At 41.3% G+C, this 26,707-nt stretch overlaps 1 protein-coding gene across 4 annotated transcripts in view; it reads right to left on the reverse strand.

Annotated features, from left to right (window-relative positions):
* EBF1 (EBF transcription factor 1) overlaps positions 1-26,707 on the reverse strand; it is a 392,672-nt gene that overhangs the window by 117,442 nt on the left and 248,523 nt on the right. For 2 of the 4 annotated variants that reach the window (XM_061188385.1, XM_061188383.1), the window contains exons 7-8: positions 23,374-23,455; positions 6,485-6,602 (exon numbers count right to left, since the gene is read on the reverse strand). In XM_061188385.1, the coding sequence (XP_061044368.1) occupies positions 6,485-6,602; positions 23,374-23,455 (200 nt within the window). Of the gene's footprint in view, positions 1-6,460; positions 6,603-23,373; positions 23,456-26,707 lie in introns of all 4 variants that reach the window. The other 2 variants (XM_061188381.1, XM_061188382.1) reach the window with 1 other exon arrangement.

The raw sequence follows: 26,707 nt of genomic DNA on the forward strand, positions 1-26,707 counted from the left end.
AAGCCATCAGGGATGGACCCCACGCCCTCTGACATCTGTGCAACTCCTAAAATCCATACTTGCCGGCCAGCATACCATGGGCAGGAGCAAAGAGCTCTAAATGGATTTGGACGGAAACTAGCAACATGAGCGTAAGCAGGTGACATGCTCTCTCCAGGTCTGTTTCCTTCTCTGGAATATGAAGGGGTGCGTTAGATGACCGCCTGTGCTTCAGTGGCATGTTTCTCTTTGTTGTTTAGTTTATTTTCACTTGTCCAAGTAAGTCTCTACAAGTTCAGAAAGTAAATTTCTAAGCTACTTATGAAAAAAGAAAATTAATAAGCCAAAAACATCTGGAAAAAGAACTCTCCGAATGTTGGACTTCCTTCTTATTTTGAACACATGCACTATTAATAAAATGAGAAGTGATCAGGGGGACAGCTCCAAGGCACAGCCAACTCCGTCCTGAGCTTCCAAAGGCTGGCAGGGAAGGGCAAGGTTATAAGCCACTCAGAGCAATCTCGCCCTGGGCTTTTACGACACACTAGGAGTGCATGTAATTGACACCGAGCTCTTAAAAGCCTTGCGTGGCCCCCAGAAGTGACGTTTCACAACTGTCACTGACCACGGCCTGAGCATCCACACAGGCCTCGTGATCTGACCCTCAGCAGCTTCCCCAGCCTCGTCTCCTGCCACTGTCAGTGGCCAGAGCGACAGGAACCATCACAGGCTGCTTCTGGTTCCTTGAACTCACCTAAGCAAAACAGTCTTTGCACACGCTATTCCATCTGCCTGGAAATTTGTTTCTGTCCCCTTGTCAGGGGAAAACTTACTCATCTCTTAGGTTTTGGCATAAATGAGATTTCCTCAAAGAAGTCTTTCCTGACACCTCACTCCTCCTCACTCCTTTTATGGTCCCCCATTTATACCCAAGTCTGATGAGTTAGTTGTAAGTTGTGTTTAGCGTCTTTCTTCTCTATTTACATCATAATTTTGTGAAGACAGGGACTGTATCTGCCTGGGCTCCTGCACCTAGCTCCCCATCTGGCATGTAATAGATGCTTAGTATGAAGGAATGGAGGAAGGAATGATCCATTACCGACATGACATAAGAATGATCTCTTACTGACACCTAAGAAAGGGCTATACTAGAAACAGCCAGGGGATTTCTCTGTTCTCCAGAAGACCTGTTTCTCCACAGGCACCTCAGGAGGTATCAGATGAGCAAAGGCACGCGTCAATGGCTTCAGTCCAGAGCACCAAAAAATAGTGCATGCTAAAAGGTCTAGAGACGGCCCCACCCAGCTCTGAGAAAACATACAAAAATTGAGGCCAGAGAAGCAAAGGGACCTTCCCAGAGTCACACAGCTAGTTAATGGCAGAGTCAGGACTGGGATCCAGCTCTCCAGTCAGACAGCCAACCCTCCTCCTATTAGATCCAACCGACACTTACCAGCCACTTCTTAGGGCCTCATCACAAAGAGGGGAGGAGAGGGAGTCACTTGTTTCTTTGGAATCTCCATGCTGTCTCTCAATTTGGAGTAATCTCCCCAAGCCTGAACTGTCTTTCTCCACATGTCCAGAAAACAACAAATTTAAGTGCAGCTGGGAGTCAATGGGGCCGGATACCCAGGGGCAACCAACAGAAGCAAAAACTGCTTCTGTCTGGAGCAAAAGGATTAAAGAAGGTCAAATGCTAAAGAGCAAGAATAACACCATATTGTCAGGGGCAGCTGGAAGGGGCCACTACAATGGAAAGGTCAGAACTGACTGGTGGTGGGGAAAAGCTGATTCTATTTCTCTACTGCTGTACTTACAGCAAGGAGATGGGCCCAGCAAGTCTAACACCACTCTTTATTCTACAAAGGATTTTCAGTTTGACCAAACTCCACTTCTGTTTTATTTTGGGATCCTGGCACCATTATACTTCACATGTCAATCTTTGTAATTACTGTGAAGGGAGATTTAATTCATTCGTATCTGATGCCCACAAAGCTAAATTTCAATCGCTTTCCATTTTAAAAAGCGGGGTGTTTTAAAACATCTATGCTTGAGCCAGGAAACTAAGTCCTCAGGTCAGAACTCATGAACAGTAAAATGTTCATCTTCTCAAAACTCTGTGATGACCTAGATGGAGGGGGAAAGGGGAGGAGGGAAGTCTAAGAGGGAGGGGATATAGGTATACATATAGCTGATTCACTTCACTGTATAGCAGAAACTAACACAACATTGTAAAGCAATTTTACTCCAATTAAAAAAAAAAAAAAGTTCAAACTGTTTCTCAAAAAAAATAAAATAAAATAAAAACTCTTGATTAATACAGTTCTACTGATTTTTCAAATAAATATGAAGGTTTGTACAAATTCATAACAATTAAAAAAAAACCCTTGATCTGTAGAACATCAGATCAGGGCCTTAACCCCACTCCCAGAAAGGGTGCTGGCCAGGCTCCCGACCTGCTCAGATTTTCCAAATGATCCTGGAGCAGGCAAGTCCCCCAACAGTGCAGAAAGGAAAGAGAGAATGGAGGGAGGGAGGGAGAAAAACACATGCACGCCAAAAAAAAAAGATGTCTCCTAAAAAAAAATGAGCATTTAAACTGCTTGTCAGCCGGCTCCCTAACAAAGCCAGTAGTGTATTCACAGGCATTTGCATAAATGCTGCCGGTGAGTTCACCATAGCTGCTAGCGCTAATGGTCCAGAAAGTAATTTAGTCACTTCTCCTGGCATTCTATGTCAGAATGATGAGCACCAGCACTTTGCCTTGTTGCATATTAGATCATTAGATAATAAAGTGTTAGCGCATGCAAGTGGACAGGGTCCCTGCACTATAGCTTTTGAGGGCACCGCTTCTTGCCACAGGGGGAAGAAAAAAGAGAGAAACTGACGCCACGGTAGGCCTTACCTTCAGGTAAACACAACCTGAAACTCAGAGCAACGATAGTACACTCCGCAGGCCCTTTGAAGATCCCCAGCACACAGGCCCCGGAGTTTGCCCACGTGATGGGAAGGCGTGGGAGGGGCACACAAGTCAGAGCTGTGCATTGACCATCGATGGGGTCAGCTCAGCGGCTCTGATCCCAAGCCTACGTTTTTCCAAAAATCACAATCCTGAGAGCAGTTAGCTTCTGAGGCTGCCTCTCCCCACAACTGTACATCTTCTACAAAGCTGTTGCTTAAAGAGAAAAACCTCACTGGCCTAAACTCGCTCATAAATATCTAGCCAAAGGAAATCTCAGTATTTATGAATGAAGAAAAAAATAGGAGGGAGGGCAATCACCACGAGATCCAGCGTGCCAGGATTCACCCTCTCTGGACCACACCAGAGTCTATGAAATAAATCCACCTTTGTCAACTCTCCTACTTGAAATACAGGGACAGTTATTCGAGCACAGAGGTCTGTGAGTCCATGGGTCACACAGGGAAGAAGGCGTGAATGTAACACGTGGTCACTATTTCTCTTATATGCAGAAAGATGAGCCACGGAAGAGAACTTTCCTCCAACCTTCTGACAAGCGCGAGATAAACAGAGATGTGCAGAATAGCTCAAAATAATTCAGGCTACCTGTAAATGAGATGGTAGGGAGCCCAGAAGGAGGGAAAACAAGACTCCTACAGGTCACCTAGGAGGTGAAAATACTGCACGCAGTCTTGCTGTGGGGCAGCTGTGTGAGGTGAGGTGGAGGCGGGAGCGGCCAGGGAGGGCTATGGCTCTGAGTCTTAAACAGGGCATTCTTCAATGGCAAGATGAAGCATTACCATGCCCCCAAATTGATGCGAACTAGCATCTAAGTCCACTCCCACACATCACCAATGAAGAGCCCATAGTCACTCTCTGCTGAGTAGATATTTATGCATCAGCGTGAAGCGTCTAAATGAGTGGGTGGTTATGTGTGGTTGGTTGATTCATTCTGCAGAGAAGCAGATTTCCACATTATTGTCATTACTGAGAACCTCAAAGTGTCTGCCTTTTTATTCTTCTGGATAGAAGTGAAGTCAGGTTTTGGTGAGAGGGAGGCCCCCTAGCTGAAGGACACAGGACACACCCAAGTCCCCAGTGATGGTTAACCATGAATAAACAGTGAAATGTCATCATTTTCTTGAGTGACACGCTAAGAAGAACATGGTCATTTGTGGACTGGTCACCTGCAGCAGAGGAATAAAATGTTGTCTTTAAAACTTAGAATAAAATGCTAGCCCAGCTGAAATATTAATATGTTCACCTAGAAGGGAGAATATTTGAGCTGGGAGGCAGCTTAGCGACGTTTTGATCCAGAGATCTCAAAATGTGAGCCTGTGGCTGTCTTCTACCTAAGTGACTTTCCCCCCTGTTTCTCGTTTCAGGGGCTAAAACATTTGTAATTAGTTACCAGCAATTAAAAAATAGGAGAGTTTTACTTCTGGTCAAACTGGAGCATCTGACCCCACTGGGCTCTCCCTGCCCTCGGTGACAACTGCCTGGGGCTGGGGTCGGCAGAGCATGAACTTGTCCTTCTTCCGCAGTCTCCACCCAGCCCACTTCCCCTGTGCACGTGACCTGCCCCCACCCAAGGCACACATTTCTTTTTTTACCCCCTACAGATCATCCCTTTCATTTTGCCAAGAAGGAAACGAAGGATCCCAAAAGGTAAGTCGACTTGTCCAAGGTCACACAAAGGCCAGAAATGAAGCTCAGACCTGAATTTGGTTTCCCGGCTCCTGTTTCAAGGCTCTTTTTCCTCCACATCATGATGTCATATAATGTTCCTGACGGCCAAGCCCTAGAGGCGTCCTGGCTAGCAGGTTGTTTTTTACTGGTTTGTGTTGGGTTTTTTTTTTTGGTGGAGGGATGATTTACAAGGCATCGTGTGCTCTCCTACGAGCTTCCCAAGGGCAGGCATGGGAGCTGGATGTGGTCTACACTTGGAGCACATTTTGAAACTGTGAATCCATGACTGTTAGATACCAAACTGACAGTCAAGTCTGTTCCCAGACAGGACAGTAACTAACCAGTCATAGTCGAAAACAAGACTTTAGCTTTTAAGCTAGTGCTGTCCAAATTGTACCGACTGAGTATTTACCTATTTTTTCCTTCTTCCTTTCACCTAAATATCTCTAATCATACAATGCCTGAAGTGACTCCAAGGGTATTAAAAGGCAACATTACTGTAAAGTGAGGATTAGAATAATTTTACGTACAGAAATGGAACTAGGAATGTAATCATGAGCAGGTGTTCCAAATGGCCTCCTGCAAAAAGTAATATCCATACATCTCAGCACTAATGAAACCATAAAGAAGCAGCTTTTGAAAGACGATGGTTTACTTTAAGAAGACAGTAACACTGGATTGGTAAAGAATCCCTTCTAAGAGTGTTACATCTGGCTAATTAATAAAAAAGTACAGTTTGTGTATTCCTTAACTGCAGGGGAAAAAATCAGGGAAAATGATGACAGTGGTGTGTTTATTAAATTGGGACGCTGACAGGGAAAGGAGTTTTCTACCTTATGAACTATATCACAGACAGCTCATGGCCCATCAAAAAATCAGACAATCGGGTGGTAGTTTGTGTGATAGTGTTTTTAAAAGAATCTGGGTGACCTAGCAAACTGGAAAGTGAAGTGGGGAAATGAGTTAAGAGTTTAATTTGAGGAGACTGGAGAAAATCTACCATGTTGATTGATATCCAGTAGAGTCTCAGTCACTGTTTCTTGGGTGGGTGGGTGGGTGGGTGGGTGGATGGATGGATGGATGGATGAATGGATGAACAGAGGGATACATTATATATACATGCAGCACAGAAACATTTGGACATATGCTAAATCCAACCTATCGTTCCTTTGAGTGGCATTTACTTTCCTTGGTTCAAATTTTTGCCGGATTTCCTGCAGTCCACTCAAGGGTACAACTCATTAGCCATAAAATCAAGACAAATGTGATTTCTCCCCACCAAATTCTACCTACATAAAGCAGACTGTATCATGTGGTAATGAGGGTAGGGGTGTGCACAGGGCATGGGAGGGACATTTAGTTTGGACTTTATATTCAGAAAACACCTCCAACCTAGACTTTGAACCTTATCTCCAAATGAAGTTAAGTATGTAGTCACAGAGCTACACCATCAGGACTGTAAAGACAGTGAAGTTCATTATACAACCAGGTCAACCATAAACTTAAAATATATCATGATTTTTGTTGCCCTGCTTTGGCCTTTCATTATTTTTTAATCAAGTGGGAGCTTAAAATAAAGCAGGGGTCCAGTCTCCCTCTGTCTTTCAACCTGAAGGAAGGATGTGTCAGCCATTTCCAGGGTAGGGAGCTATGCAACAAGAAAGGCTGGGCCTCAAAGACATCCTCCTGTCTTTAAATACTCAGCATCAATACTGTTCAACAGGACATTTGAAATTTGAAAAGGGGTAAAACATGTGGTGGAGTTGTAAGAAAGAAACCAAATAAATGCACAGTTAAAGTAGCAATGCCAACCAATGAAAATGATTCGCCTACCATGTTCCAGATAAGAGGGCGTACCTTCCGAGGGGTCAAGCCTCCGAGCCCTCCGCCCATGCTTGGAGTTATTATGGACAAACATATTATCAGAGACTGCCAGGACATGGCCATCCACGTTGACTGTCGTAGACACCACGACCTGGAGACAGAAGAGAGAAATGAAGGAACATTTTAATATAAAAGCATGGAGGGTAATAAACTCAAGTTAAATAAATAACAGCTGGGAGCTGAAGAAAATTGCATAGCTATTTCACATAATAACTGGTGCTTATGCTGTACAAGTCTAACAAGAGGAGCTATTGATGAGTGGGTCTTTGGCATGGAACGCTTTTGATGCAGTTTTAAGTAAAATTGCACAGTTTATAGTTATACAGCAGAAGGTACACTGTTAACCATAATTTTAACAGGAAGATCTTTATTAGCATATTTTTTTTACACAAGGGTGGTTGTGTTTCACCTAAATTGCCCTTCAGTTTAGACACTGAAGCAGATATCACAGTTGATCATGCAAATAAAAATCTTTTGAATCTTTAAAATATATCTCCCCCCGCCACTGCGTCAGGGTTAAGGGGATAGAGAAATGAAAAAGAGAGGTTTCAGTGAGAGCTGGGATGAAGCTTTCTCTCCCGGGTGTCTTTTTGGGGTTTCTTGTACTTTTTTTCTTCCCACATTAGTTTAGTTAGTCAGACATCAGACCAAAGCCCCCCTCACCACCATCACCACCACCACCCCCCCCAAAATCCACGCTAATCAAGGGACTTAGAGCTGTGTTTCAAAGCCAAAAAAAAAGAAGAAAAAGAAAAAAAAGGTAGCCCTGGCCCAAGGTACATTCAGCTACTGTGGCGTTCTCATAAACTGACTAAACGGAGTTTGCCGGAAGGGACAGAGGCAAAGGTGTTTTCTCAGAGAACTTTGACTAAAACACTGAGATGAAATGACCTACAGTTCTCCTTATATTAAATGGGTAAGAGGATTAAAACCCAACCCCACAGAGAGATGTTTATTCATGCGACCTCTTACAACCAAATATAATAATTGTCTGTAATTGCACCTTCAGCACCCACCTCATGCTCTGACATGGGAAACAGCAATCAGCCGGCTCCCGTTTAATCCACCTATTATGTTGACTAATTAACTTTGCTCCACAGTTTATTTCTTCCTCCATTATCAGCCCCTGTCAGCCGCAAGCACCCTGCAGCACAGGGGGGACCTCAGGCTCTTTGATTGATCACCGATAGATTGACATGTAGATTAATTTAATTAGAATCACCTCACTTGAGAAATGAAAGACAATGGCAAGAGGGCTAATAGATCTGCTCTCATAATGAGGCGAACCTCCAGAGCCAAGGCTGAGGTTTTCTGATTTATTTTTGCTCAATTCCCCGGTTGCTTGGAAAGACTCATGCTTTAATTGCTCTTGGTTTTGAGACGCCTAAGCCCCTGAAGAGGTGAAACGTTTTACAAGGATTGGCACATACTGAGGCCCCAGTTTCTGAGGAAGACTTTTCTCCAAGTTGGGGAAAGGGGACCCTGACTTCTAGAGCCTTGTGCAATGCTACGATTTCATCACCTGAGTTGGGCAGAGGGGAAAACGCTAGGCCTGGGAACTGTAAGCCCTGCCTGGCAAAGCACCCTGCCCCCAATCCTGTAGACCTCCACCAATGGTTGCCATACTTAGAAGTTCCACTGTCCCCCTCTTTGACCTAAAGGCATCCTGGCAAAATATGGCGGATTCCCTTCCCCCTTGCCTTCAAGATGGCAACCAAATTTTTTGTTGTTGTTGTTGTTGTTTTCCTTCGGGCCCTCCCCTCTGCGGACCCAAGGCCCTGCTCCTTTTATCAAGGCTCTAGTATTTCTCAGACCCACGAAGCAACACTGTGGTCATCCTGCCGTGGGGTCTCCCAGGGATGACTGCTGGGGAGGGCTTCTGTGGGATCCCCTCCACCCTCCCTCGGGGTCCTCACCTTGACACCCCCAGCAGGACTTGGACCCTCCCCTGATTTTATTTTTTATCTCTATTTTGTTAAAATGCAAAGTAAACAATTAAGAGAGTCCATTCAGGGACTCAGGGTATTCTCTTTAGTCATTGTGAAACCCAAAATTCCAGGCAGGGCAAGTCATTCATGGAAGGATGCAGTAAGTTTGAAGCAGCAGTTTGCAAAGTGGTTTTTCTCTTTCTTCATGATTGATCAACCAGATGTGACAGCCTGAAGTTTCTGCGTATGTCTCATCAATTGTAGGTTAATTTAAAAGAAGAAGGAAGAGGAGGAGGAGGAGGGAGAGGAGAAGAAAGTTCTCTATTCTTTTATTTTCAAAAAGTACTATGAGTGGTGGCAGAGTCCATATTATTTAAAGCAACGGAAACTCACTTTTCTTTTTAGTTCAGGAGATGACTTCGTGGGACATTTACAATTATGTAACAGAGCTGGGTCTTTCAGAGAAATTTTGATTTACTGCAAGACCACAATTGAGTGGTCACTGGAGTCGTTAGCTGAAGAAACTATAAAAGGAATGACAAACGGTATCTGTTTGCAGTGTCAGGAAATAAAGAAAGTGGTTATTCTAGATGTCTGTCTTAAGAAAAAAAAAAGGCAATGACAATCCACCATGCACCTGTAAGACTGAGTGCTACAGGCTTAAAATATTCAGTATCATTTAAAGACACTGTCATCTAATTCCTACATTGAACAAAAATATCAAAACGGTTAAGAAAAAAAAAAAAAGCTACACCCTATATGTTTTTATTTTCTTGGTAAGAGAAGGATCACCAAGACCACATGTGCAGTAAGATCATTCATTGAAAGACCAGTTACAATTGGAGAAAGATGATACAGAGCACCCTCATGCCTTTAATTTCTAGAAAATAAACACCTAATATGTTCCTCAAAAACTCATAACACAACACATTTTAACTTCCCTACCCCGAAATAATTTCTCTCATTCCAATTTGGAAATGATCAGGATATAGTTAAATAAAATAAATGCTGCAATTAATCCACAGAGCAACTTGTAAATAAAAAAAAAAAAAAGTCTAATGGTGAGATGCAAAGGGAGCACTGAAACGTCCTTTAAAAATAAGCCTATAGTGGGAGGGAAAAGAGCCTTTACAGTTTAAACACAAGATTAATGAGGTGCTGACACATTCATGCAGGCAAGGGGACAGATGGACCTGCCAAATCTTCCACCTTCCCAAATTGTGTCAACAAAATCCAGCTTGAATTTGAGACAGATAAACATGGAAAATGATTTTACACTTGGACTCAACCACCCCTTCCCTTTCAACTTCCTTCCTCACTCCCCTGACCCAGGGTAAGATGAGGAACAGGTATATTTAGAATTTTATGGTATCTGTTATAATTAAAACTTTACTCTCTAGAATTGTACTAATACAGTAATCACACATGTGGCTGTTTAAATTTAAATTAAGTAAAATTTAAAATTCCATTGTTCCCAAGTTTCCATAGCCACATTTCAAGTGGTCAGTAACCACATGTGGCTGGAGGCTACTATAATAGACAGGGCAGTTATAGAACATTGCAGAATATTCTACTGGACAGTGCTGCTATAGAATGGTTTTGAAATAAATTGTTCCAACTTATTCATGAGGATGCCCAATTTATTTCTCCTGAAATAAGTATTAAGCCAGGTGGACATGTTTAGGGTTGTATACATATATATTTTTATCCCTGTATTTTTTGGAAGTAAATTTCTATTTGGGGGAGGGGCATGGCTTTTTAGTATAGCAATCCAGAGATGTGCTGATGAATACCCAGTGTGTTCCATGGTATCTTCTGTTTGCATCCAACCCTCCAGGTGAGGGGATAAAAAGGGCGAAGGGAAGTCCACAGGTACCCACAGACTTTGGAGATTTTACAATGAAGTTTCTGACTTCTTGGCTCATATCAGTGGTTCAGAAATTTGCTCTGTTATATCCTGGATCTAAAGTCCCTGGAGGTTATTATTTTTACTATCTACCCCCATCTATTTAGAATTAGAAAGAATTTAACACAAAATTTATGACTTTTGACTTTCAATCTTTCCTAGCTGATGTGTCTTTGGCCAGGTAACTTAACCTCTCTAAGCACCAGTGTCCCTGACTCTCAAATGGAAATGATAATAGTACCTAACTCATAAGGTTACTGTGAGGCTTATATTATTTAAAGTGGTTAGCATGGTTCCCAGTTCTTATAGAGCAAATGTTAGCAGTGGTAGCATAGTTGTTGCTTTGTTGGTGATCTCATCAAAAAGTTCAAGAGCCTATAAACTGTTATTTTAAATACAAGGCTACAGAAATTATTTCTTCTACATTCACTGCTTTATCAGTTTAACACTGAAATCTTACAAATTTAAAGACCTTTGTGCTCATGATATATAATTATATAATTTAGACCTCTTGTGAATTGCAAGTTTCAATGGTTTATGTAATTTTGCTTCCTATAAACCATCTTCTTATTGGCCTTTTACATTCTAGGCTTGAAATGAAATAAAACCTTACAGCTTTGAAAACAGTCCATAAATTTTCTGCATCTTATCAATGCAGTCTAGTTTCCCCTATCCTTCATTTGAATGAGGGGTTCTCTGAGAGTTTTCTTATTGGTAATTATTTCCTTGCTATCATTCCTTAGGTTGTCCCTCTTCCCTTCCTATCAAGCCAGAGACCTTGTGTGTCCCAACTATATTATCTCAGATTCATGAAGCATGAGCAGATTTTCAAAAAGACACAAGCAGCTAAATTCAGTCATGAGTGGCAGATCACATTAACAAAAGTAGCAGCTCATGTGGAAGAAGGGGTTAGGACAGAAGCAACAAAAACAGTTGAAATCTGTATCTTTAAATATTTCTAGAACAAATACAGCACCGGGAGAAAATTAAATCATAAAAATATTTTCACTGTTTAAATTTAGAACATTTTGGTACGCAGTACCTCTCTCTAAAATATAACCACTTTAGCAACTTAATTTTGAATAATGATTTAAAAATTATAAATCTTGGTTTTCAATGCTAATATATGATAATTCAGTGTAAGGAAATTACTGTTAAAGTTGGTCTATTACATGGCTTCCTTACCTCGGGGTTTAGCTTATTTTATGTTTGCATTAATTCAGAGCCCTTAATAATGAGGCATGAAATGCATTGGCCAGAAGTACATGAAATAAAAAGGCATTAAGCAACATTCCATGGAATAATACTCGGCAATAAAAAGGAACAAGATATTGATACATCTGGATGAATCTCCCGAGAATTATGTCAAGTGAAAAAGCCAATACCAAAAGGCTACATACTGCATATTATGGGCTGAATTTTGTCTCCCACAAAATTCATATGTTGAAGTCCTAACCCCAGAACCTCAGGATGTGACTGTATTTGGAGATAGGGCCTTTGAAGGGGTAATTAAGTTAAAATGAGGCTGTTCGGGTGGGACTTAAGCTAATCTGATTGGTGTCCTTATAAGAAGAGGAAATTTGGGCACACAAGGTGTTCATGCAAAGAGGAAAGACCATGTGAGGACACAGTGAGAAGGTGGCCATCTGCAAGCCAAGGAGAGGCCTCAGAGGAAACCAAACCTGCTGACACCTTGAGCTGGGACTTCCAGCCTCTAGAACTTTGAGAAAATACATTCCTGTTTTTAAGCCACCTGGTCTGTGATATTTTGTCACAGCAATTATAGCAAACTAGTACACTGCATGATTCTATTTATTTATTCTTGAAATAGCAAAAGTTTAGAAATGAAGAACAAAGTAGTGGTTGCCAGGGATTAGGGACAGAGGGAAGGTGGATGGGGCTACTATAGAAGGACAACAGGAGGGATCCTTGTGCGGACAGAAATGTCCAATATCTTGACTGTGGTGATAGATACACAGACCTACACATGATAAAATTTTATAGCACTAAAAGCATGCACACACAGATGAGTACAAGTAAAACTAGCGACATGTGAATAACATGGATGGATTGTATCAATGTTTATATCCTGTATGAATACTGTATAGTACAATGTAATATTGCTCAATAGTTTTGTAAAATATTACTATAAGGGTAGACTGAGTAAAGGATACACAGGATCCCTCTGCATAATTTTGAACAACTGCATGTGAATCTACAATTATATCCATAAAAAAATTCAACTAAATAAAAGGCATCAGCAACCAGAATGTCCTTCAATAGGTAAACGGATAAACAAACTGGTAATCCATAGAATGGAGGATGATGCAGCAAAAAAAAGGAAATGAGCTTATACTACCCAAAGCAATCTACAGACTCAATGCAATCCCTATCAAATTACCAATGGCATTTTGCACAGAACTAGAGCAAAAAATTTTACAATTTATATGGAAACACGAAAGACCCCGAATAGCCAAAGCAACTTTGAGAAAGAAAAATGGAGCTGGAGGAATAAGGCTCCCTGACTTCAGACTATACTACAAAGCTACAATAGTCAAGACAGTATGGTACTGGCACATAAACAGAAATATAGATCAATGCAACAGGATAGAAAGCCCAGAGATAAACCCACACACATATGGTCACCTTATCTTTGACAAAGGAGGCAAGAATATACAATGGAGAAAAGACAGCCTCTTCAATAAGTGGTGCTGGGAAAACTGGACAGCTACATGTAAAAGAATGAAATTAGAACACTTCCTAATACCATACACAAAAATAAACTCCAAATGGATTAAAGACCTCAATGTAAGGCCAAACACTATAAAACTCTTAGAGGAAAACATAGGCAGAACGCTCTATGACATAAATCACAGCAACATCCTTTTTGACCCAGGTCCTAGAGAAATGGAAATAAAAACAAAAATAAACAAATGGGACCTAATGAAACTTCAAAGCTTTTGCACAGCAAAGGAAACCATAAACAAGACAAAAAGACAATTTATGGAATGGGAGAAAATATTTGCAAATGAAGCAACTGACAAAGGATTAATCTCCAAAATATATAAGCAGCTCATGCAGCTCAATATCAAAAAAACAAACAACCCAATCCAAAAATGGGCAGAAGACCTAAATAGACACTTCTCCAAAGAAGACATACAGATTGCCGACAAACACATGAAAAGATGCTCAACATTACTAATCATTAGAGAAATGCAAATCAAAACTACAATGAGGTATCACCTCACACCAGTCAGAATGGCCATCATCAAAAAATCTAGAAACAATAAATGCTGGAGACGGTGTGGAGAAAAGGGAACCCTTCTGCACTGTTGGTGGGAATGTAAATTGATACAGCCACTATGGAGAACAGTATTCAGATTCCTTAAAAAACTGAAAATAGAACTACCATATGACCCAGCAAATCCACTACTGGGCATATACCCTGAGAAAACCATAATTCAAAAAGATACATGTACCACAGTGTTCATCGCAGCACTATTTACAGTAGCCAGGATGTGGAAGCAACCTAAATGTCTGTCAACAGATGAATGGATAAAGATGTGGCACATATATATAATGGAATATTACTCAGTCATAAAAAGGAACAAAATTGAGTTATTTGTAGTGAGGTGGATGGACCTAGAGTCTGTCATACAGAGTGAAGTAAGTCAGAAAGAGGAAAACAAATACCGTATATTAACGTATACATGTGGAATCTAGAAAAATGGTACTTATGGACCCAGTGGCAGGTCAGGAATAAAGATGCAGACATAGAGAATGGACTTGAGGACACAGGGCAGGAAGGGGAGGCGGGGACATAGTAAGAGTGTAGCACTGACATAAACATACTACCAAATGTAAAATAGATAGCTAGTGGGAAGCAGCCACACAGCACAGGGAGATCAGCTTGGTATTTTGTGATGACATAGAGGGGTGGGATAGGGAGGGTGGGAGGGAGGCTCAAGAGGGAGGGGATATGGGGATATGTGTATACATATAGCTGATTCACTTTGTTGTACAGCAGAAACTAACACAACATTGTAAATCAATTATACTCCAATAAAAATGTATAAAAAATAATAAAATTTAAAAAAAAGGAATGAGCTATCAAGGAACAAAAAGACATGAGGGAACCTTAAATGCAAATTGCTAAATGAAAATAGCCAACCTGTAAAGACTATATACTGTATGATTCCAAACATATGACATTTTGGAAAAGGAAAAACTATGGAGATAGTAAAAAGATCAGTGGTTGCCTGGAGTTTGGGAAGAGGGAGGGAGGGATGAATAGGTAAAGCACAGAGGATTTGGGGGGTGGGTGGGGAATGAAACCATTCTATACGATACTGTAATGGTAGATACATAACATCATGAGTTTGTATAAACCCAAAGAATGTACATCATAGTGAGTCCTAGTGTAAACTATGGATGTTAATTAACAATTAACAATATTGTGTATCAACATTGACACATCAATTGTAATGCATGTATCACACTAATGCAAGGTGTTAATAATAAGGGAAACTGGGGAGGGGGTATTAAGGGAGTATTTGTGAACTCTCTGTACTTTCCCCTCATTTTTCTGTAAACCTAAAACTGCTCTACAAAATAAAGTCTACTGATCAAAATTCTACCCTCTACTTCACACAGCCCACATTCTACATCTAACCTGTCTACTGAACTACTCTTTATAGTCTCCTCCAACAAGTCACAAGGGACCCAAGAGATCAGTCAATCTAGTGGCTTCCAACTACAAGTTTTCAAATGTTGTACTGGGGACAACATTTCAGAGAGGGCATCCTAAATTCATCCATAGTAAGGATGCATACTAAAACATTCAGTAACCTTCCTTTATTGATATGGGATTATAACAGTTCTATGTGGAAACACGGTTATCTCATGTACATGAGAAGCTCTAAATTGGCAGTTTCACATGGCTTTGACTAATTTTAAAATAGAGATTGTGATTCTTACTCAATAAATGCAATTACATTGAAAAATATGTCACCACAAGACGTTTGTAGGAGAAAAATCACAAAAGGAGTCCTTAGTAGTTATGATACTGCAAATTTGTCCAATGCCTCCTTTTACAGCTTGGAAAACTGAGGTCCAAGAGACTTAAAAACATCCTCAAGGCCATAGGACAAATTAAGAGCAGAGGCAAACCTGAAGGGAAACTTCAGACTCCAGGTCCACTTCTCTCCCCCACAACAGCTTCTGGCCTCTCAAGACAAGCTCCTGGCTTAGGCCCTCTCTCCCCTGCCTCTGGTCTCTTCCAGTACACTTCGCTGTGTCTATCTGGCTGACCACACTTTAGGTATTATTTACATAAAAAAGGTCTGCTGCAGTTGGGTCTTCATTAACTCTGTCCTTTAAAATATCCTTGACTGATATGAAACGAGATATTCTCTGAAACCAGCCTGATTGTTAGTTTCTATCTGGTTGAAAGAGCCCAAATAACTCATTAAAAATTATGGAGGACGCATGAACCTACAGGATGTAACAGAGTGGAACTGCAGGAGTGAGGGAGCGAGTAGCTGAATTAAATCCGCCCTTTAAGGCTCAAGGCAAAAATCACTCTTCTTTTAACAGTAAGACAAGAACAGACACTTCTAAATCCTCAGATTCTTGTGCTAGACTAATTTGGACTATTGGAAACTAGACTCAGCTTCTGTCTCCTGAACTGTGACACACTGTAGACGTAAAAAGCTCATCATTGATCTGAACCTAGTTTCTCTCTCTGTGGATCAGGATACTTTTGATGACTCTTGATGGTGTCATTGGCATTTAACTGGTGCTCTCCATTTATGTGTTCCCATTGGCCATTTTAAGTAGCAGTAAGCCCAAACATACAGAACTGCCATGCGTGCTCTCTGCCGATGGGACCGTGGCACACAGGTATGGAAACTGGGAGAAAGAAAGTAGCATATTAGTCATCAGCTCAGTTTCCAGGGTCAGACAGTGCTGAGTTTGAACCCCGACTCCATCATTTACTAGTCTGTAACCTTAGATAAGTCATTTAATCATAGGAATAAGTGCCAGGCATTATTCTATGTACTGGAGAAGCAGCAATGAACAAGACAAAGTATTCGCCCATCAAGAGCTTAGTTCCCATTGGGAATCAAAAAGGGTTTTCAGACAATAAATAAATAAGCAATGAAAGCAAATTTTGGAATTTGAAAAGTTCCAAGAAGAAAATAAAATGAGGAGAGGGGGCTGACGCCTAGATGGGAGCTACTTTTGAGTGGATGATTAGGAAGGCCTCTCTAAGCAGGTGACATGTTAGCTGAAATCTGAGTAATAAGAAGTATCCAGCCATTCAATGATATGGCGGAAGAATTTCCAGGGGGATGGAATAGCAAGTGCAAAAATCCTGAGGCAGGAATGAGTTTAGTATATTTGGGGAAGAGAAATGATGGAAGAGAAAGGCAGCCAATGTGCCCGTTTGGAGGAAAGTAAACAAGGGGAAAAGGGTAGAAAAATAAATAAAATTATGCATGTAAAACACTTAGTACAGGGTCTCACACATAATAAGAGCTCTATAAGTTACAACCTAAAAAGTGGAAGAATATAAGAATACCTTCTGTTGGTAAGTCTCAGTAAGTATAGACATCCTCAGAACCAATATCCATTGGCAACACTGATCAAACCAAACACTTTTACATCTATCGTTTAATGTATTTTACATTTTTTTCAATAGCAACTGTCCTTAATGTAGGAATTTATTTCCTCCTAGTGAAGAGCTACCACTCATCAAATCCCGTTCATAAGGATTCCTTTTCAGTGATGCATATTTTCTGCCAAGGTCCAGCAAAAGGCTCATGCCAAGATACATATTTGCCCAGTAAGCTGTAATGGTTTAATACATCAGGTTGAAAATCCACCATTTGTATTTACCATGTTATGTGAATTAATCCTGTATTCTGAAACTATCATTAGAGCTGCTTTCAGTATAATTAATCAGCATGGTGCATCTTGAAATTATTCTGTAGGAAGAGAGTGATGGCAGCTCGGGCCCCTAGCATTCTGTTGGTAAAGAATTTAATTGCAAGATGTGCTGTTTGTCAAAACAATATAAGACAGGGGGTGGGAGAGAGTGGGAGAGAAATAAAAGGGATAAGAATATTTCCTTCTTTATTTAAGCGCCTTTAAAAGCAGACCGAAACTGCAGGGGTTGGGCATATATTTTAAGAATCCTCTAATCATACACTGAGGGCTTCTGAATAAGTAACGAGGATTCCCCAAAATTTATAGAATTCACCCAGAAAAGGGGGGCAGAGAGTTGCCTTTTAATGTCATTTACCATGTCATCATTTTTGAAAGACCAGACATTTTTGGTGGGAATTTGGGAAGAATAACCTAGTCGTTTCTCCTATTTCCTACCCCCTCACCCCAAATGACTCATAAGTGAAAGAAGATTGTTCATCTCCTCAGATAAACGTGAGATAAACATGAATTGGGACCTTGCTGTTCTCTCTGCTCAGAAAATTCTTTTGGCTCTTCTCAGGATGAGTGATTCTTATCCATTACCTCTGAGCTTAAAAGTCCCCTCCTCAGAAGTTTTCCCTGGTCACCTGCTTTAAAGTAGGTTCCCATCCCTGATCCCACACTGGTATTCTCTCTCATAATATCCTGTTTCACTTCCTTTATAGCAATAATTAAAAATTTTAATGATGTGTAATTATTTGTACACAACATAGCAGCTGATGGTAATCGTTCCTTATATATCCATTTTCTCTTCTTCTTGGGTGGTACAACTAGACACTCTCAGGTTTCTCTGTGGTTACACATGGCCGTGTGACAGACTTCTAGCCAGTAGAATGTGGGCAGATTTGACGAGGATCACTTCAAAGACCAGGGTTTAAGAAGTCCACGTACCCCCTGCATGCACTCTTTACCCTTCAACCGGATGGATGGAGACAACGAGATTCTAGGGAATGGTGGAGACACAGGTCCCCAAACTACTTCATGTATAAGATCTGCTCACCAACCAGGAACACCTGCCTTGTACCATTACGTTAGCAAGAAATAACCTTCTCTTGTACACGAGCCATTATATATTCTTTGGTCTATTTCTTACAGCAGCTAGTGTTAACCTAACTAATAGACCCTGACTAGAATATAAGTTTCATTAGGGCAAACACTTGGTCTTTTTTGTTCATCACGGTACACTCACCACCTCCCATGTCAATAAATACTACTGAGTGCAGGCATGCATGCAGGAACAAAGATATCTTACATTTATGTTCACATGTAGCTGCAGAGCTAACATTTATACACAGAGAGAGATTTACATCCTATGGAAAACTTTGTTAAAGAGATAAGATGAACCTGGAAATTTACTTCCCAGTCTCCAGGTATTATGGTATCTACTGTGATGACAGCTTGTACCCAATTCTTGTTCCTCCCCTCAACACCCCACTCTGCCAGCCCCAACAAGGAAAGCTATTGATAAGGATTTAAATCTTAACCTTGAATTGTCTAGCTCCTGTCAGTTAAAAACCAGACCTGTGACATGGCTTTAACACAGTCCTTTGACATTAGCGTGTTTTTAGTGTCAAGATGAAGAAATGGGCTCATTTAGTCACAGTGAAAGTCTCCCTGTCATGAGCTGTCTTCATTCACAGCTTTCCCTCCTTCTCTCTTCCTCCCCATGTCCCCACACCCGCCAGAACTGAATGAAGCCTGTATCCACTGTTGTATTTAAGCAAGTTTTTTACCCTAACCACAGCCTGGGGATTTCAAAAGAAAACATCCATTATAAAAAAAAAAAAAAGAAAAAAGATTGTACCAGATTCTCTACAAGGTTTATTCCGTACTGCCTTAAAGTATGAACACAGCCGAGCTCTACAGAAAGTGATTAATTTCTTGAAAACGCTAAGGTCACACTAATTGACATGACCTGTGTAATTAAGCAGTCTCTGTTTACACACCAGAAGCTCAGTCGCTGTGAGTCTGAGTTTGCTTGACAGAATGTCTTTACATGTCAAGAGATCAACAACCTTTCTTATGTCCTCCTCAGTCCACCTACAAAGGCCCCTGATTGCTGTTCAGAGGAAACACGCTCTGGCATGGCTGCATGAAGATCAGGCTGGCCTGGTGAGCATACAAAACGGGGTGAGAGAAAAAGCGGCACCCACGACAGGTGAGGGGAGCCCACTGAATAGGCAGAAGAGTGCCTTCTCACTCAGATGTCTCCAGGCCTCGGGTTTTCAGTATAACGGGGAAAAGTCACATTGAGATGAAAAGAGTAGAACGGAGTTTTCTCCTGCCAAAATGACACTCTCTCACTCCGCCCAGCCCCTGCCCAGAGGCAACAGTGACATCAAAATACTTGAAACCAGCTTCCCAATTAGCGTACTATGAGAAAAATGATGGAAATCAATGCCTATTCATAGGAAAAGTTCCACCAATGTTTCTAGGACACACCTCTGTCAGCCAGGGTAGCTGCAGGGAAGACTAATCCTCCCCCTCTTGGTTTAGTCCTAACAGTTGGGAACTTCAGTGTGATTTCCGAACAGAGTTCTCTGAGCTGTCAGGGGCCACCGGACTCAGGCTTCATTTGGTGAGGGGTCTTTCTTGCCCTGGAGAACTGGCTAAAACCTCCATCGATTAGGTGAAGCGCAGGCAGTTTTCTGAGCAATAGCTTCTTTCTCTAAAGTTTATACGAATAAACACTGACCAACACTGCGGCTCTGATCAGAAACAGTGCTCAAGTTCTTCCCCTTCCACACAACTCCACGCACTGCTTGATGAGCTTTGCTGGCATCCCAGTGTCCTTCATGCAGACGGTATCCTTAGGTTCTATTCACGGCAAATACCCCTTTTGAAAATGCTCCTCAGCTTTCCCGGGATTCTAACACATATTCACGGGTAGCCACTGGGGCTCTCAGATGTCGAGAAACCTCTCTACTGCCTCACTAAGTATTGCCTACAGGCTCTGGACAAGTTATTTACTGTCCCATGACACTAGAGAACATCTGAGTCAGACTGACTGGGTTGAATCACTGCCTCACTACTTAGTAGATGGGTGACTTTGGGCAAATTGCTTAACTTCTCTAGACTTCAGTTTCCTCATCTGTAAAATGGGAATAATCCCTATTTGCACATTCCTAAACCCTATTTGCATATATTGTGAAGATAAATATGATAACTCATGTAAAATACTTAGCACAATACCTCTCACATAGTGAGTACCCAATAAATGTTAGCTTCATCATCATCATTACGGACAATGTCCATAGTCATACATCAAGGTACACACATGGACACATATAGTTATACATATGTCTACGGAACACCCTGAATGCAGACACAAATGTAAACAGTCATCTCTCCAGCACTTAAGGCAGTTAGGAATGAACCCAGGCAGGGAACACAGGAAGAGAAGCCAGCTTGCAGTGGAGGCTCATGCACAAAAAAAATGAGGCTGACAATGGAGTTTAGGGCTCATTGAGTTTAAGTTGCTGGATATTTCCAGGGAGAGTCAGAGGTCATCAGGTATAGGACTAAACCAGTGATTCCCAACCAGGGGCAATTCTGCACTCCCACCCCCACAAGGGGACATTTGTCAATGTCTGGAGACATTGTGGTCTGTCATGACTGCGGTGGGGGGATGGTCTCTCTACTGGTATCTAGCGAGTAGAGGCCAGTGACATCTACTAAACATCCTATGACAAACAGGACAAATCCACCCCCACCTCCAAACAAAGGATTATTCAGTCTAAAATGTCATTTGTGCCCAGGCTGAGAAACCCGATACTGAACTAATGACCCAGCCTTAGCTTATAGCAAATATTCTCTCCAAAAGCTTACATTTATATTTGATCATGTGCAAATTAGTTATGCTTACAAAATACTGTCTTTTGTGAAATCAGCAGAATCATCATTTTTACTCCATTTTACAGTTGAGGAAATTGAGGTTTTGCAGAAATCTAACTCATGCCTCCTTGACTCAATAGCCCTTATGCTAAACAAAGAATAACTATTTTGTCTGTAAAAATAAAGCTTTCTAGATACTCTCAAAAATAATAGACTGAGTTGGTTCTCATCTCATCCAAGAGCTACATTCCTATAATTCAAAGCTTTCAGACATTTCACTGGCAGGTCCTGTGAGGAAAAACAAGGCCCCAGAAGTCTTACACACATACTCTTTTAGATTCCTGGTGTCACCAAAGCCCATCTTTAACTCTTCTGCCCTGAGAAGCACAGCAAAGTTGATCCCAGTATTCATAAGGCATCACACATGTCTACTAGACACGTTTACTACACATCAATTGGTTCGTGCCTGGATATGCCTTGTTCTTAATCCAAGTTTGGTCAAAGGAGATCTATGGCCCATTTCAAGGCCAAGGTAAGTGACAACACAGTTTATACTGAAACCCAACCTCATGTTCCAAGACACTTAGCAACACATACTTAATAGCATCACATGTTTCACCAGCGAAGCTGACTCCAACTCAATGCAAAATGTCCTGGGTGGGAATGAAAGCACCCAAGTCTACCCACTTAGTCAGAAGCTCCCCAGGAGAAACATTTTCCAGGACACTAGGAATCTAGGGATTCTCCCCATTTATCTGTCAGGACAAAAGGTGGCAAGGCCAAATGATTTCCAGAACTGCTTCAGAATCTCAGGAGAGAATGTCTTCTTTCTACTGAATTTGTTCTTTCATGAAACTATTGAGTCTCACCTATTAAAAATAATCATCTTGTGGGAGGGAGGGAGACGCAAGAGGGAAGAGATATGGGGATATATGTATATATATAACTGATTCACTTTGTTATAAAGCAGAAGCTAACACACCATTGTAAAACAATTATACTCCAATAAAGATGTTAAAAATAATAATAATAAAAATTAAAATAAAAATAATCATCTTGGAGACTAAGAGATCTTGACATCCAAAAATCAGTGCCCAGAATCATCCCTTCCCTTTCTCCCATCAGAGAATATGCAGCTAAAATTTGTCAAGATCCTCTCAGAGATCATATATTTCAATCTACACTTAAAGTGGACTAACTATACCTAAGAACATACCTTAAACACCATGCTATTTTTCACTGACAGACCCCATGGGCATCCATAGATGAATCATTACTCTGGTGGAGAAACTAACATTGACCATGCAAATGAGTTAGTCATAAAATTAGATGGAGAGCAACACAAGGGTCTAGAACCTTGCTACTCAAAGTGTGGTCCATGGCTTTGCCATCGTTTGGGAGCTTGTTAGAAAGGTAGAATTTCAGGCACATCTCAGACCTCAATTAGCATTTTAACAAGATCCCCAGAGGATTCTCAGCACTTTAGGACTTGAGAAGCATGTATCTAGAACTTAGCAACCCTTCCTAAAACCCAACCACCATGTCCGTGTCTTGGAAGTTAACACATGTATTTTCACATCTTTTTTCCTTTAGTAAATGTATAATTATATGACGTTAACATACCACTCATGCTTTAAATGGTGGCAGATATGACTGATGCTTGAAAACATTTACATGTTGCTGTACAAGGACATTTCTGAAACAGACTGAGTGTCACCCATACCACCCTAGATATGCCCTGCCTCTTCAGGGGTCCATTTTTAACAGATAATTACTGACAACAATTTCCAAGATTGGAAAAGGAAAACAGAGAGAAAGGAAGGAGGAAGGTGACATCATTCCAAAACAGCACAAAGCTCCTATTTACTAGTTTTCTACCTGTAGAACTTTCGGCAAAGGATGCATCATTTTGTATGTACTTCACTTAACCTGCAGTGGTTTAAGCTTATGAGTCCATTTGGGAAGCCAAACTAGGCTCAAAGGGTACCATTGCTTCAACCAGTGAACGCAGGTGGCTCAGTCCTAATTCTTCTCTAATAAAAACAACAACTTCTAGAGTACAGAGACCTGGGGACCCAAAGTCTCACCTGCTCTGCACCTCTGGGAAAACAATGATACTCTGTTTCTTCTCCACCTAAGACTTTTTTACCCTCTCCCGATACTCATGTCATCATTGAGGTATAAGAAAGACAAGACAGACCCACCTGGAATCTCCGCATGTCACGTGGGTTTCCCGCATTCTTTAGGCAATTTTGGTTACACTTGAGGAAAAATTTCAAGAAGAACCTGTGAAGAAACAAATTATCACGGTTAGCATTTCAGTCCTGACACAGAAGGGAAAAAAATAGTAAGTCACTTCTGGGTCATGCATTCTATTCTCTGTACGTTTCCTGAAATATTCAGAATGATGTTAGAGCCAGTATTTTGTTTAAAGCTTTAGCCTTTGTTTTGCATCCAAGCTGGACCTTCTTTATGAAGAGAATGCTCTCCGTGCTGCCAACAGATGTCACAAAAGAATTAAGCCCCCAAGGAAGTATGTTCACTCATAAAGAGGGTAAGTCTTCCCCATAATTTAAGGCAGGGTCCAACTGGAGATAATTGCCTGAGAATTACTCATAATCCCCAACAACAATATGTAACTTAAGCCCCGTAAATTCACAGATGATGAACCGGCAAGATACACGCTAGATGAATGTAAGGAGATGGTAAACACTTTTTATCTTAGCATCTCCAAATAAAATATTCTAATTAGGAGTACTTATGAGAAGTAGGTAAGATTCACATACTGACTGAAGTCCTTTGGCTTCTTGAACATATCCCATATGTTTTCCTTACATGCATGCTATAGACAAAAGCTATTTGTGATGGAAGAAGGAACGTCCTGCCTCACTGCCACCTTGATCTCTGAATTGATTCTAGAGTGAGATCCATGGGTTTTACTGGCTAGGGTGACCAAAGGTCCCAATTTGCCAGGAATAATTCTAGTTTATACCAGTTGTATTAGTGTAAGTATGAACAGTACCCACTTTATCTTTCAAAAGTGTCCTGGTCTGGGTGATGAATTAGATGAGTTATTGCTATATTTCTTAGCTGGCAGTTGTTAAAGTTCATCACAGAAAGGCAGCAAGGATCAAAAGTGTCCAGTTAGGGCATTCTTGTTGGCCACCTACAATTAAACCTCTCCACCTGCCTATGTTTGGGGAAAGAAGCATTTTAAAAGCTGCCGAAAGTTCTTCATTCCTTTTTACTTTTAGTGCTGTGAATTTCAGGCCCAAATATTTTCCCAAAATGTTACACTGCATTAAAATGTTGGTTAGTTAAATTCCCATAGGAATTTCCTTGTCTTCACCTTTTCTCCACTTCAAGTCTACACTGCAGTAAAATCCCTACTTCAATACACATAATTTGTGAAGAACTATCACTCCAGGATGCCTCAGTCCGGACTTAGCTCTGAGTACAAAGCCTATCAACCAAATAACACCTCTGTAATGACAGCATAGCACAAAGATGTACCAAATTCAGCCAATTTCTGAAAACCAAACTGAGAGATATCCCAGCAGAATCTCTCTCCTCCCTGGTCTCTTAGAATCTGCCAAGAGGGAAGTATGGCATGGGAATAACTCTTTGAAGACAGACAATGACTTTGTCAACCCAAAAATAACATTTTAAAATGTAAACATCTTCCTGAAATGGCTCTTACAACATCATGCAACATTCAGCTGCCCATCAGTAAAAGCTGGCTTCTGAACAATCCTTCATCCCTACTTCCAGGTTCTCTTCACAGAGGCCAAAGTTTATCAACATTTTGAACAAGACAAATGACTCATGGAACACTGCTGAAACCCAACTGTGTAAAATGAAATCCAGCTCAAAGGCAACACTGTCATTCCCTAGCCCAACTGGCCAGTGCTGACTCCTGACTTCAGTAGTAGTCTGGGGGAAAGGAAAGGGGTTTGAGAGAGTGGTCACAATCCTAAGTGCCTTTGCACTGTCCCTTTCCTCTGAACTCTCAGAGGCAAATGCTGGGTAGTCCTAGTGATCACACATTGCTGTCAGACTCTGCTTAATGTGGTGGAGGTCGGGACCATGAGTCTGCCATCTTGCTGGGGTTCAAGCCTACATCCAAAGACACCTGAAATGTGAAAACTGGTTGCTTCTTCCAAACATAGCTGGTTGGAAGGGAATATTGGAAAGCCACCCAAACCCCAGGACAGGGCTGATTATCACTAAGTTGACAGTAAGAGTCAGCTTGGTATGATAGAAAAGCCATAACCCTTAGAAATACCCAGAATGGGATTCCCATCCAAACTCTGACAGGTACTGCTGTGTGACTTTGATAAATAGCTGAACTTCTCTGCACCACACTTTCCTTATCTATAAATTGGGTATAATACCAGTCCCTACCATATAAGGCAAGTGTGAAAATTAACTGCAATGATGCATAGTGTCTGGAGCACGGTAAGCATGGTGATGGTGGCAGTAATAATAATCATGTCTTTCATGTATTAGGTGCTTCCTTCGTGCTCAGAATGCTAAGAACTTCAAATGCATTTTCCCAACTCAAGCCTTCTAAATAAACTCTAGTATTAATCCCATTTTATTGATGAGGAAACTGAGGTTCGGAGAAGTTAAATAAGTTGCCCAAAGGTTATTAAATGTGAATCAACTCAAATTTGCACAGAGCCTGTGCTTTTAACCATTGTGCTATAGTAGTTTTAATAATAATAGAAGTAGTGCAATATTGATATTAATACTAATTGTACCATTGACAGCAACTGTACTATAATGGCAATTGCACAAATAAGTGTAATCGTAAGACTAATTATTAGTACAATTATTTCCACTCCGTCAACATGAATATTGTGGAGGGAGACGTCGCTGCCTTTCTCCATCCAGTGGGCACCCGGCTCCCATTCCCGGTTCCCCAGGGTTGATAATATTTGCTGCCTGTGTGTATTTAAGCCATTTGAGCCCAGACTCGACAGCCAGATTCAGGTTGTGTTAGAAGGAGCTGTCAGCACACCCTCTGACATCTTCAAGTCAGACAACTGCTAGCCACCGTGAGGGGGTCCATCTGGTGCCAAAATGGATTTTGAAAGACCGGCAAACAGGACGCTAGCTCTGCCAGAGAGAAACAGAATCAAGGGAGCAGGGGATCTTCTGTCTCAGCGATGAGCCGGGGCGAGGTGCCTGTCACCAGCCCATCGTTAGCACAAAAGCTATGCCGAGCACACACCAGATCCCCATTACCCTAAGCAGCCCTGTCACTTGGCACGCTGGCAGAATCTCCTGCCCGCCCTCTCAACAGCAGATCACTAGCTGAAATTGAAGGCTTGACCATCTGTTGTGGGGAAGAGACGACATCAACTGGTGCCTGGGGCCTCGCACAAGCCCTTATGTGGCAAAAACACTCTGAAGGGCCAGTTCTTTTGGAGAAAGCCAGCCCTACCCCAGGGGGAGCATCACGAAGTCTTTCAAAGTTTTCCCCCAAGTAGATGCCAAATGTCTGACCCTTTCGGATCACACTTCCTTAAAGGA

Source organism: Eubalaena glacialis, chromosome 4 (assembly GCF_028564815.1).
Source record: "Eubalaena glacialis isolate mEubGla1 chromosome 4, mEubGla1.1.hap2.+ XY, whole genome shotgun sequence".
In the NCBI taxonomy this organism is placed as follows: Eukaryota; Metazoa; Chordata; class Mammalia; order Artiodactyla; family Balaenidae; genus Eubalaena; species Eubalaena glacialis.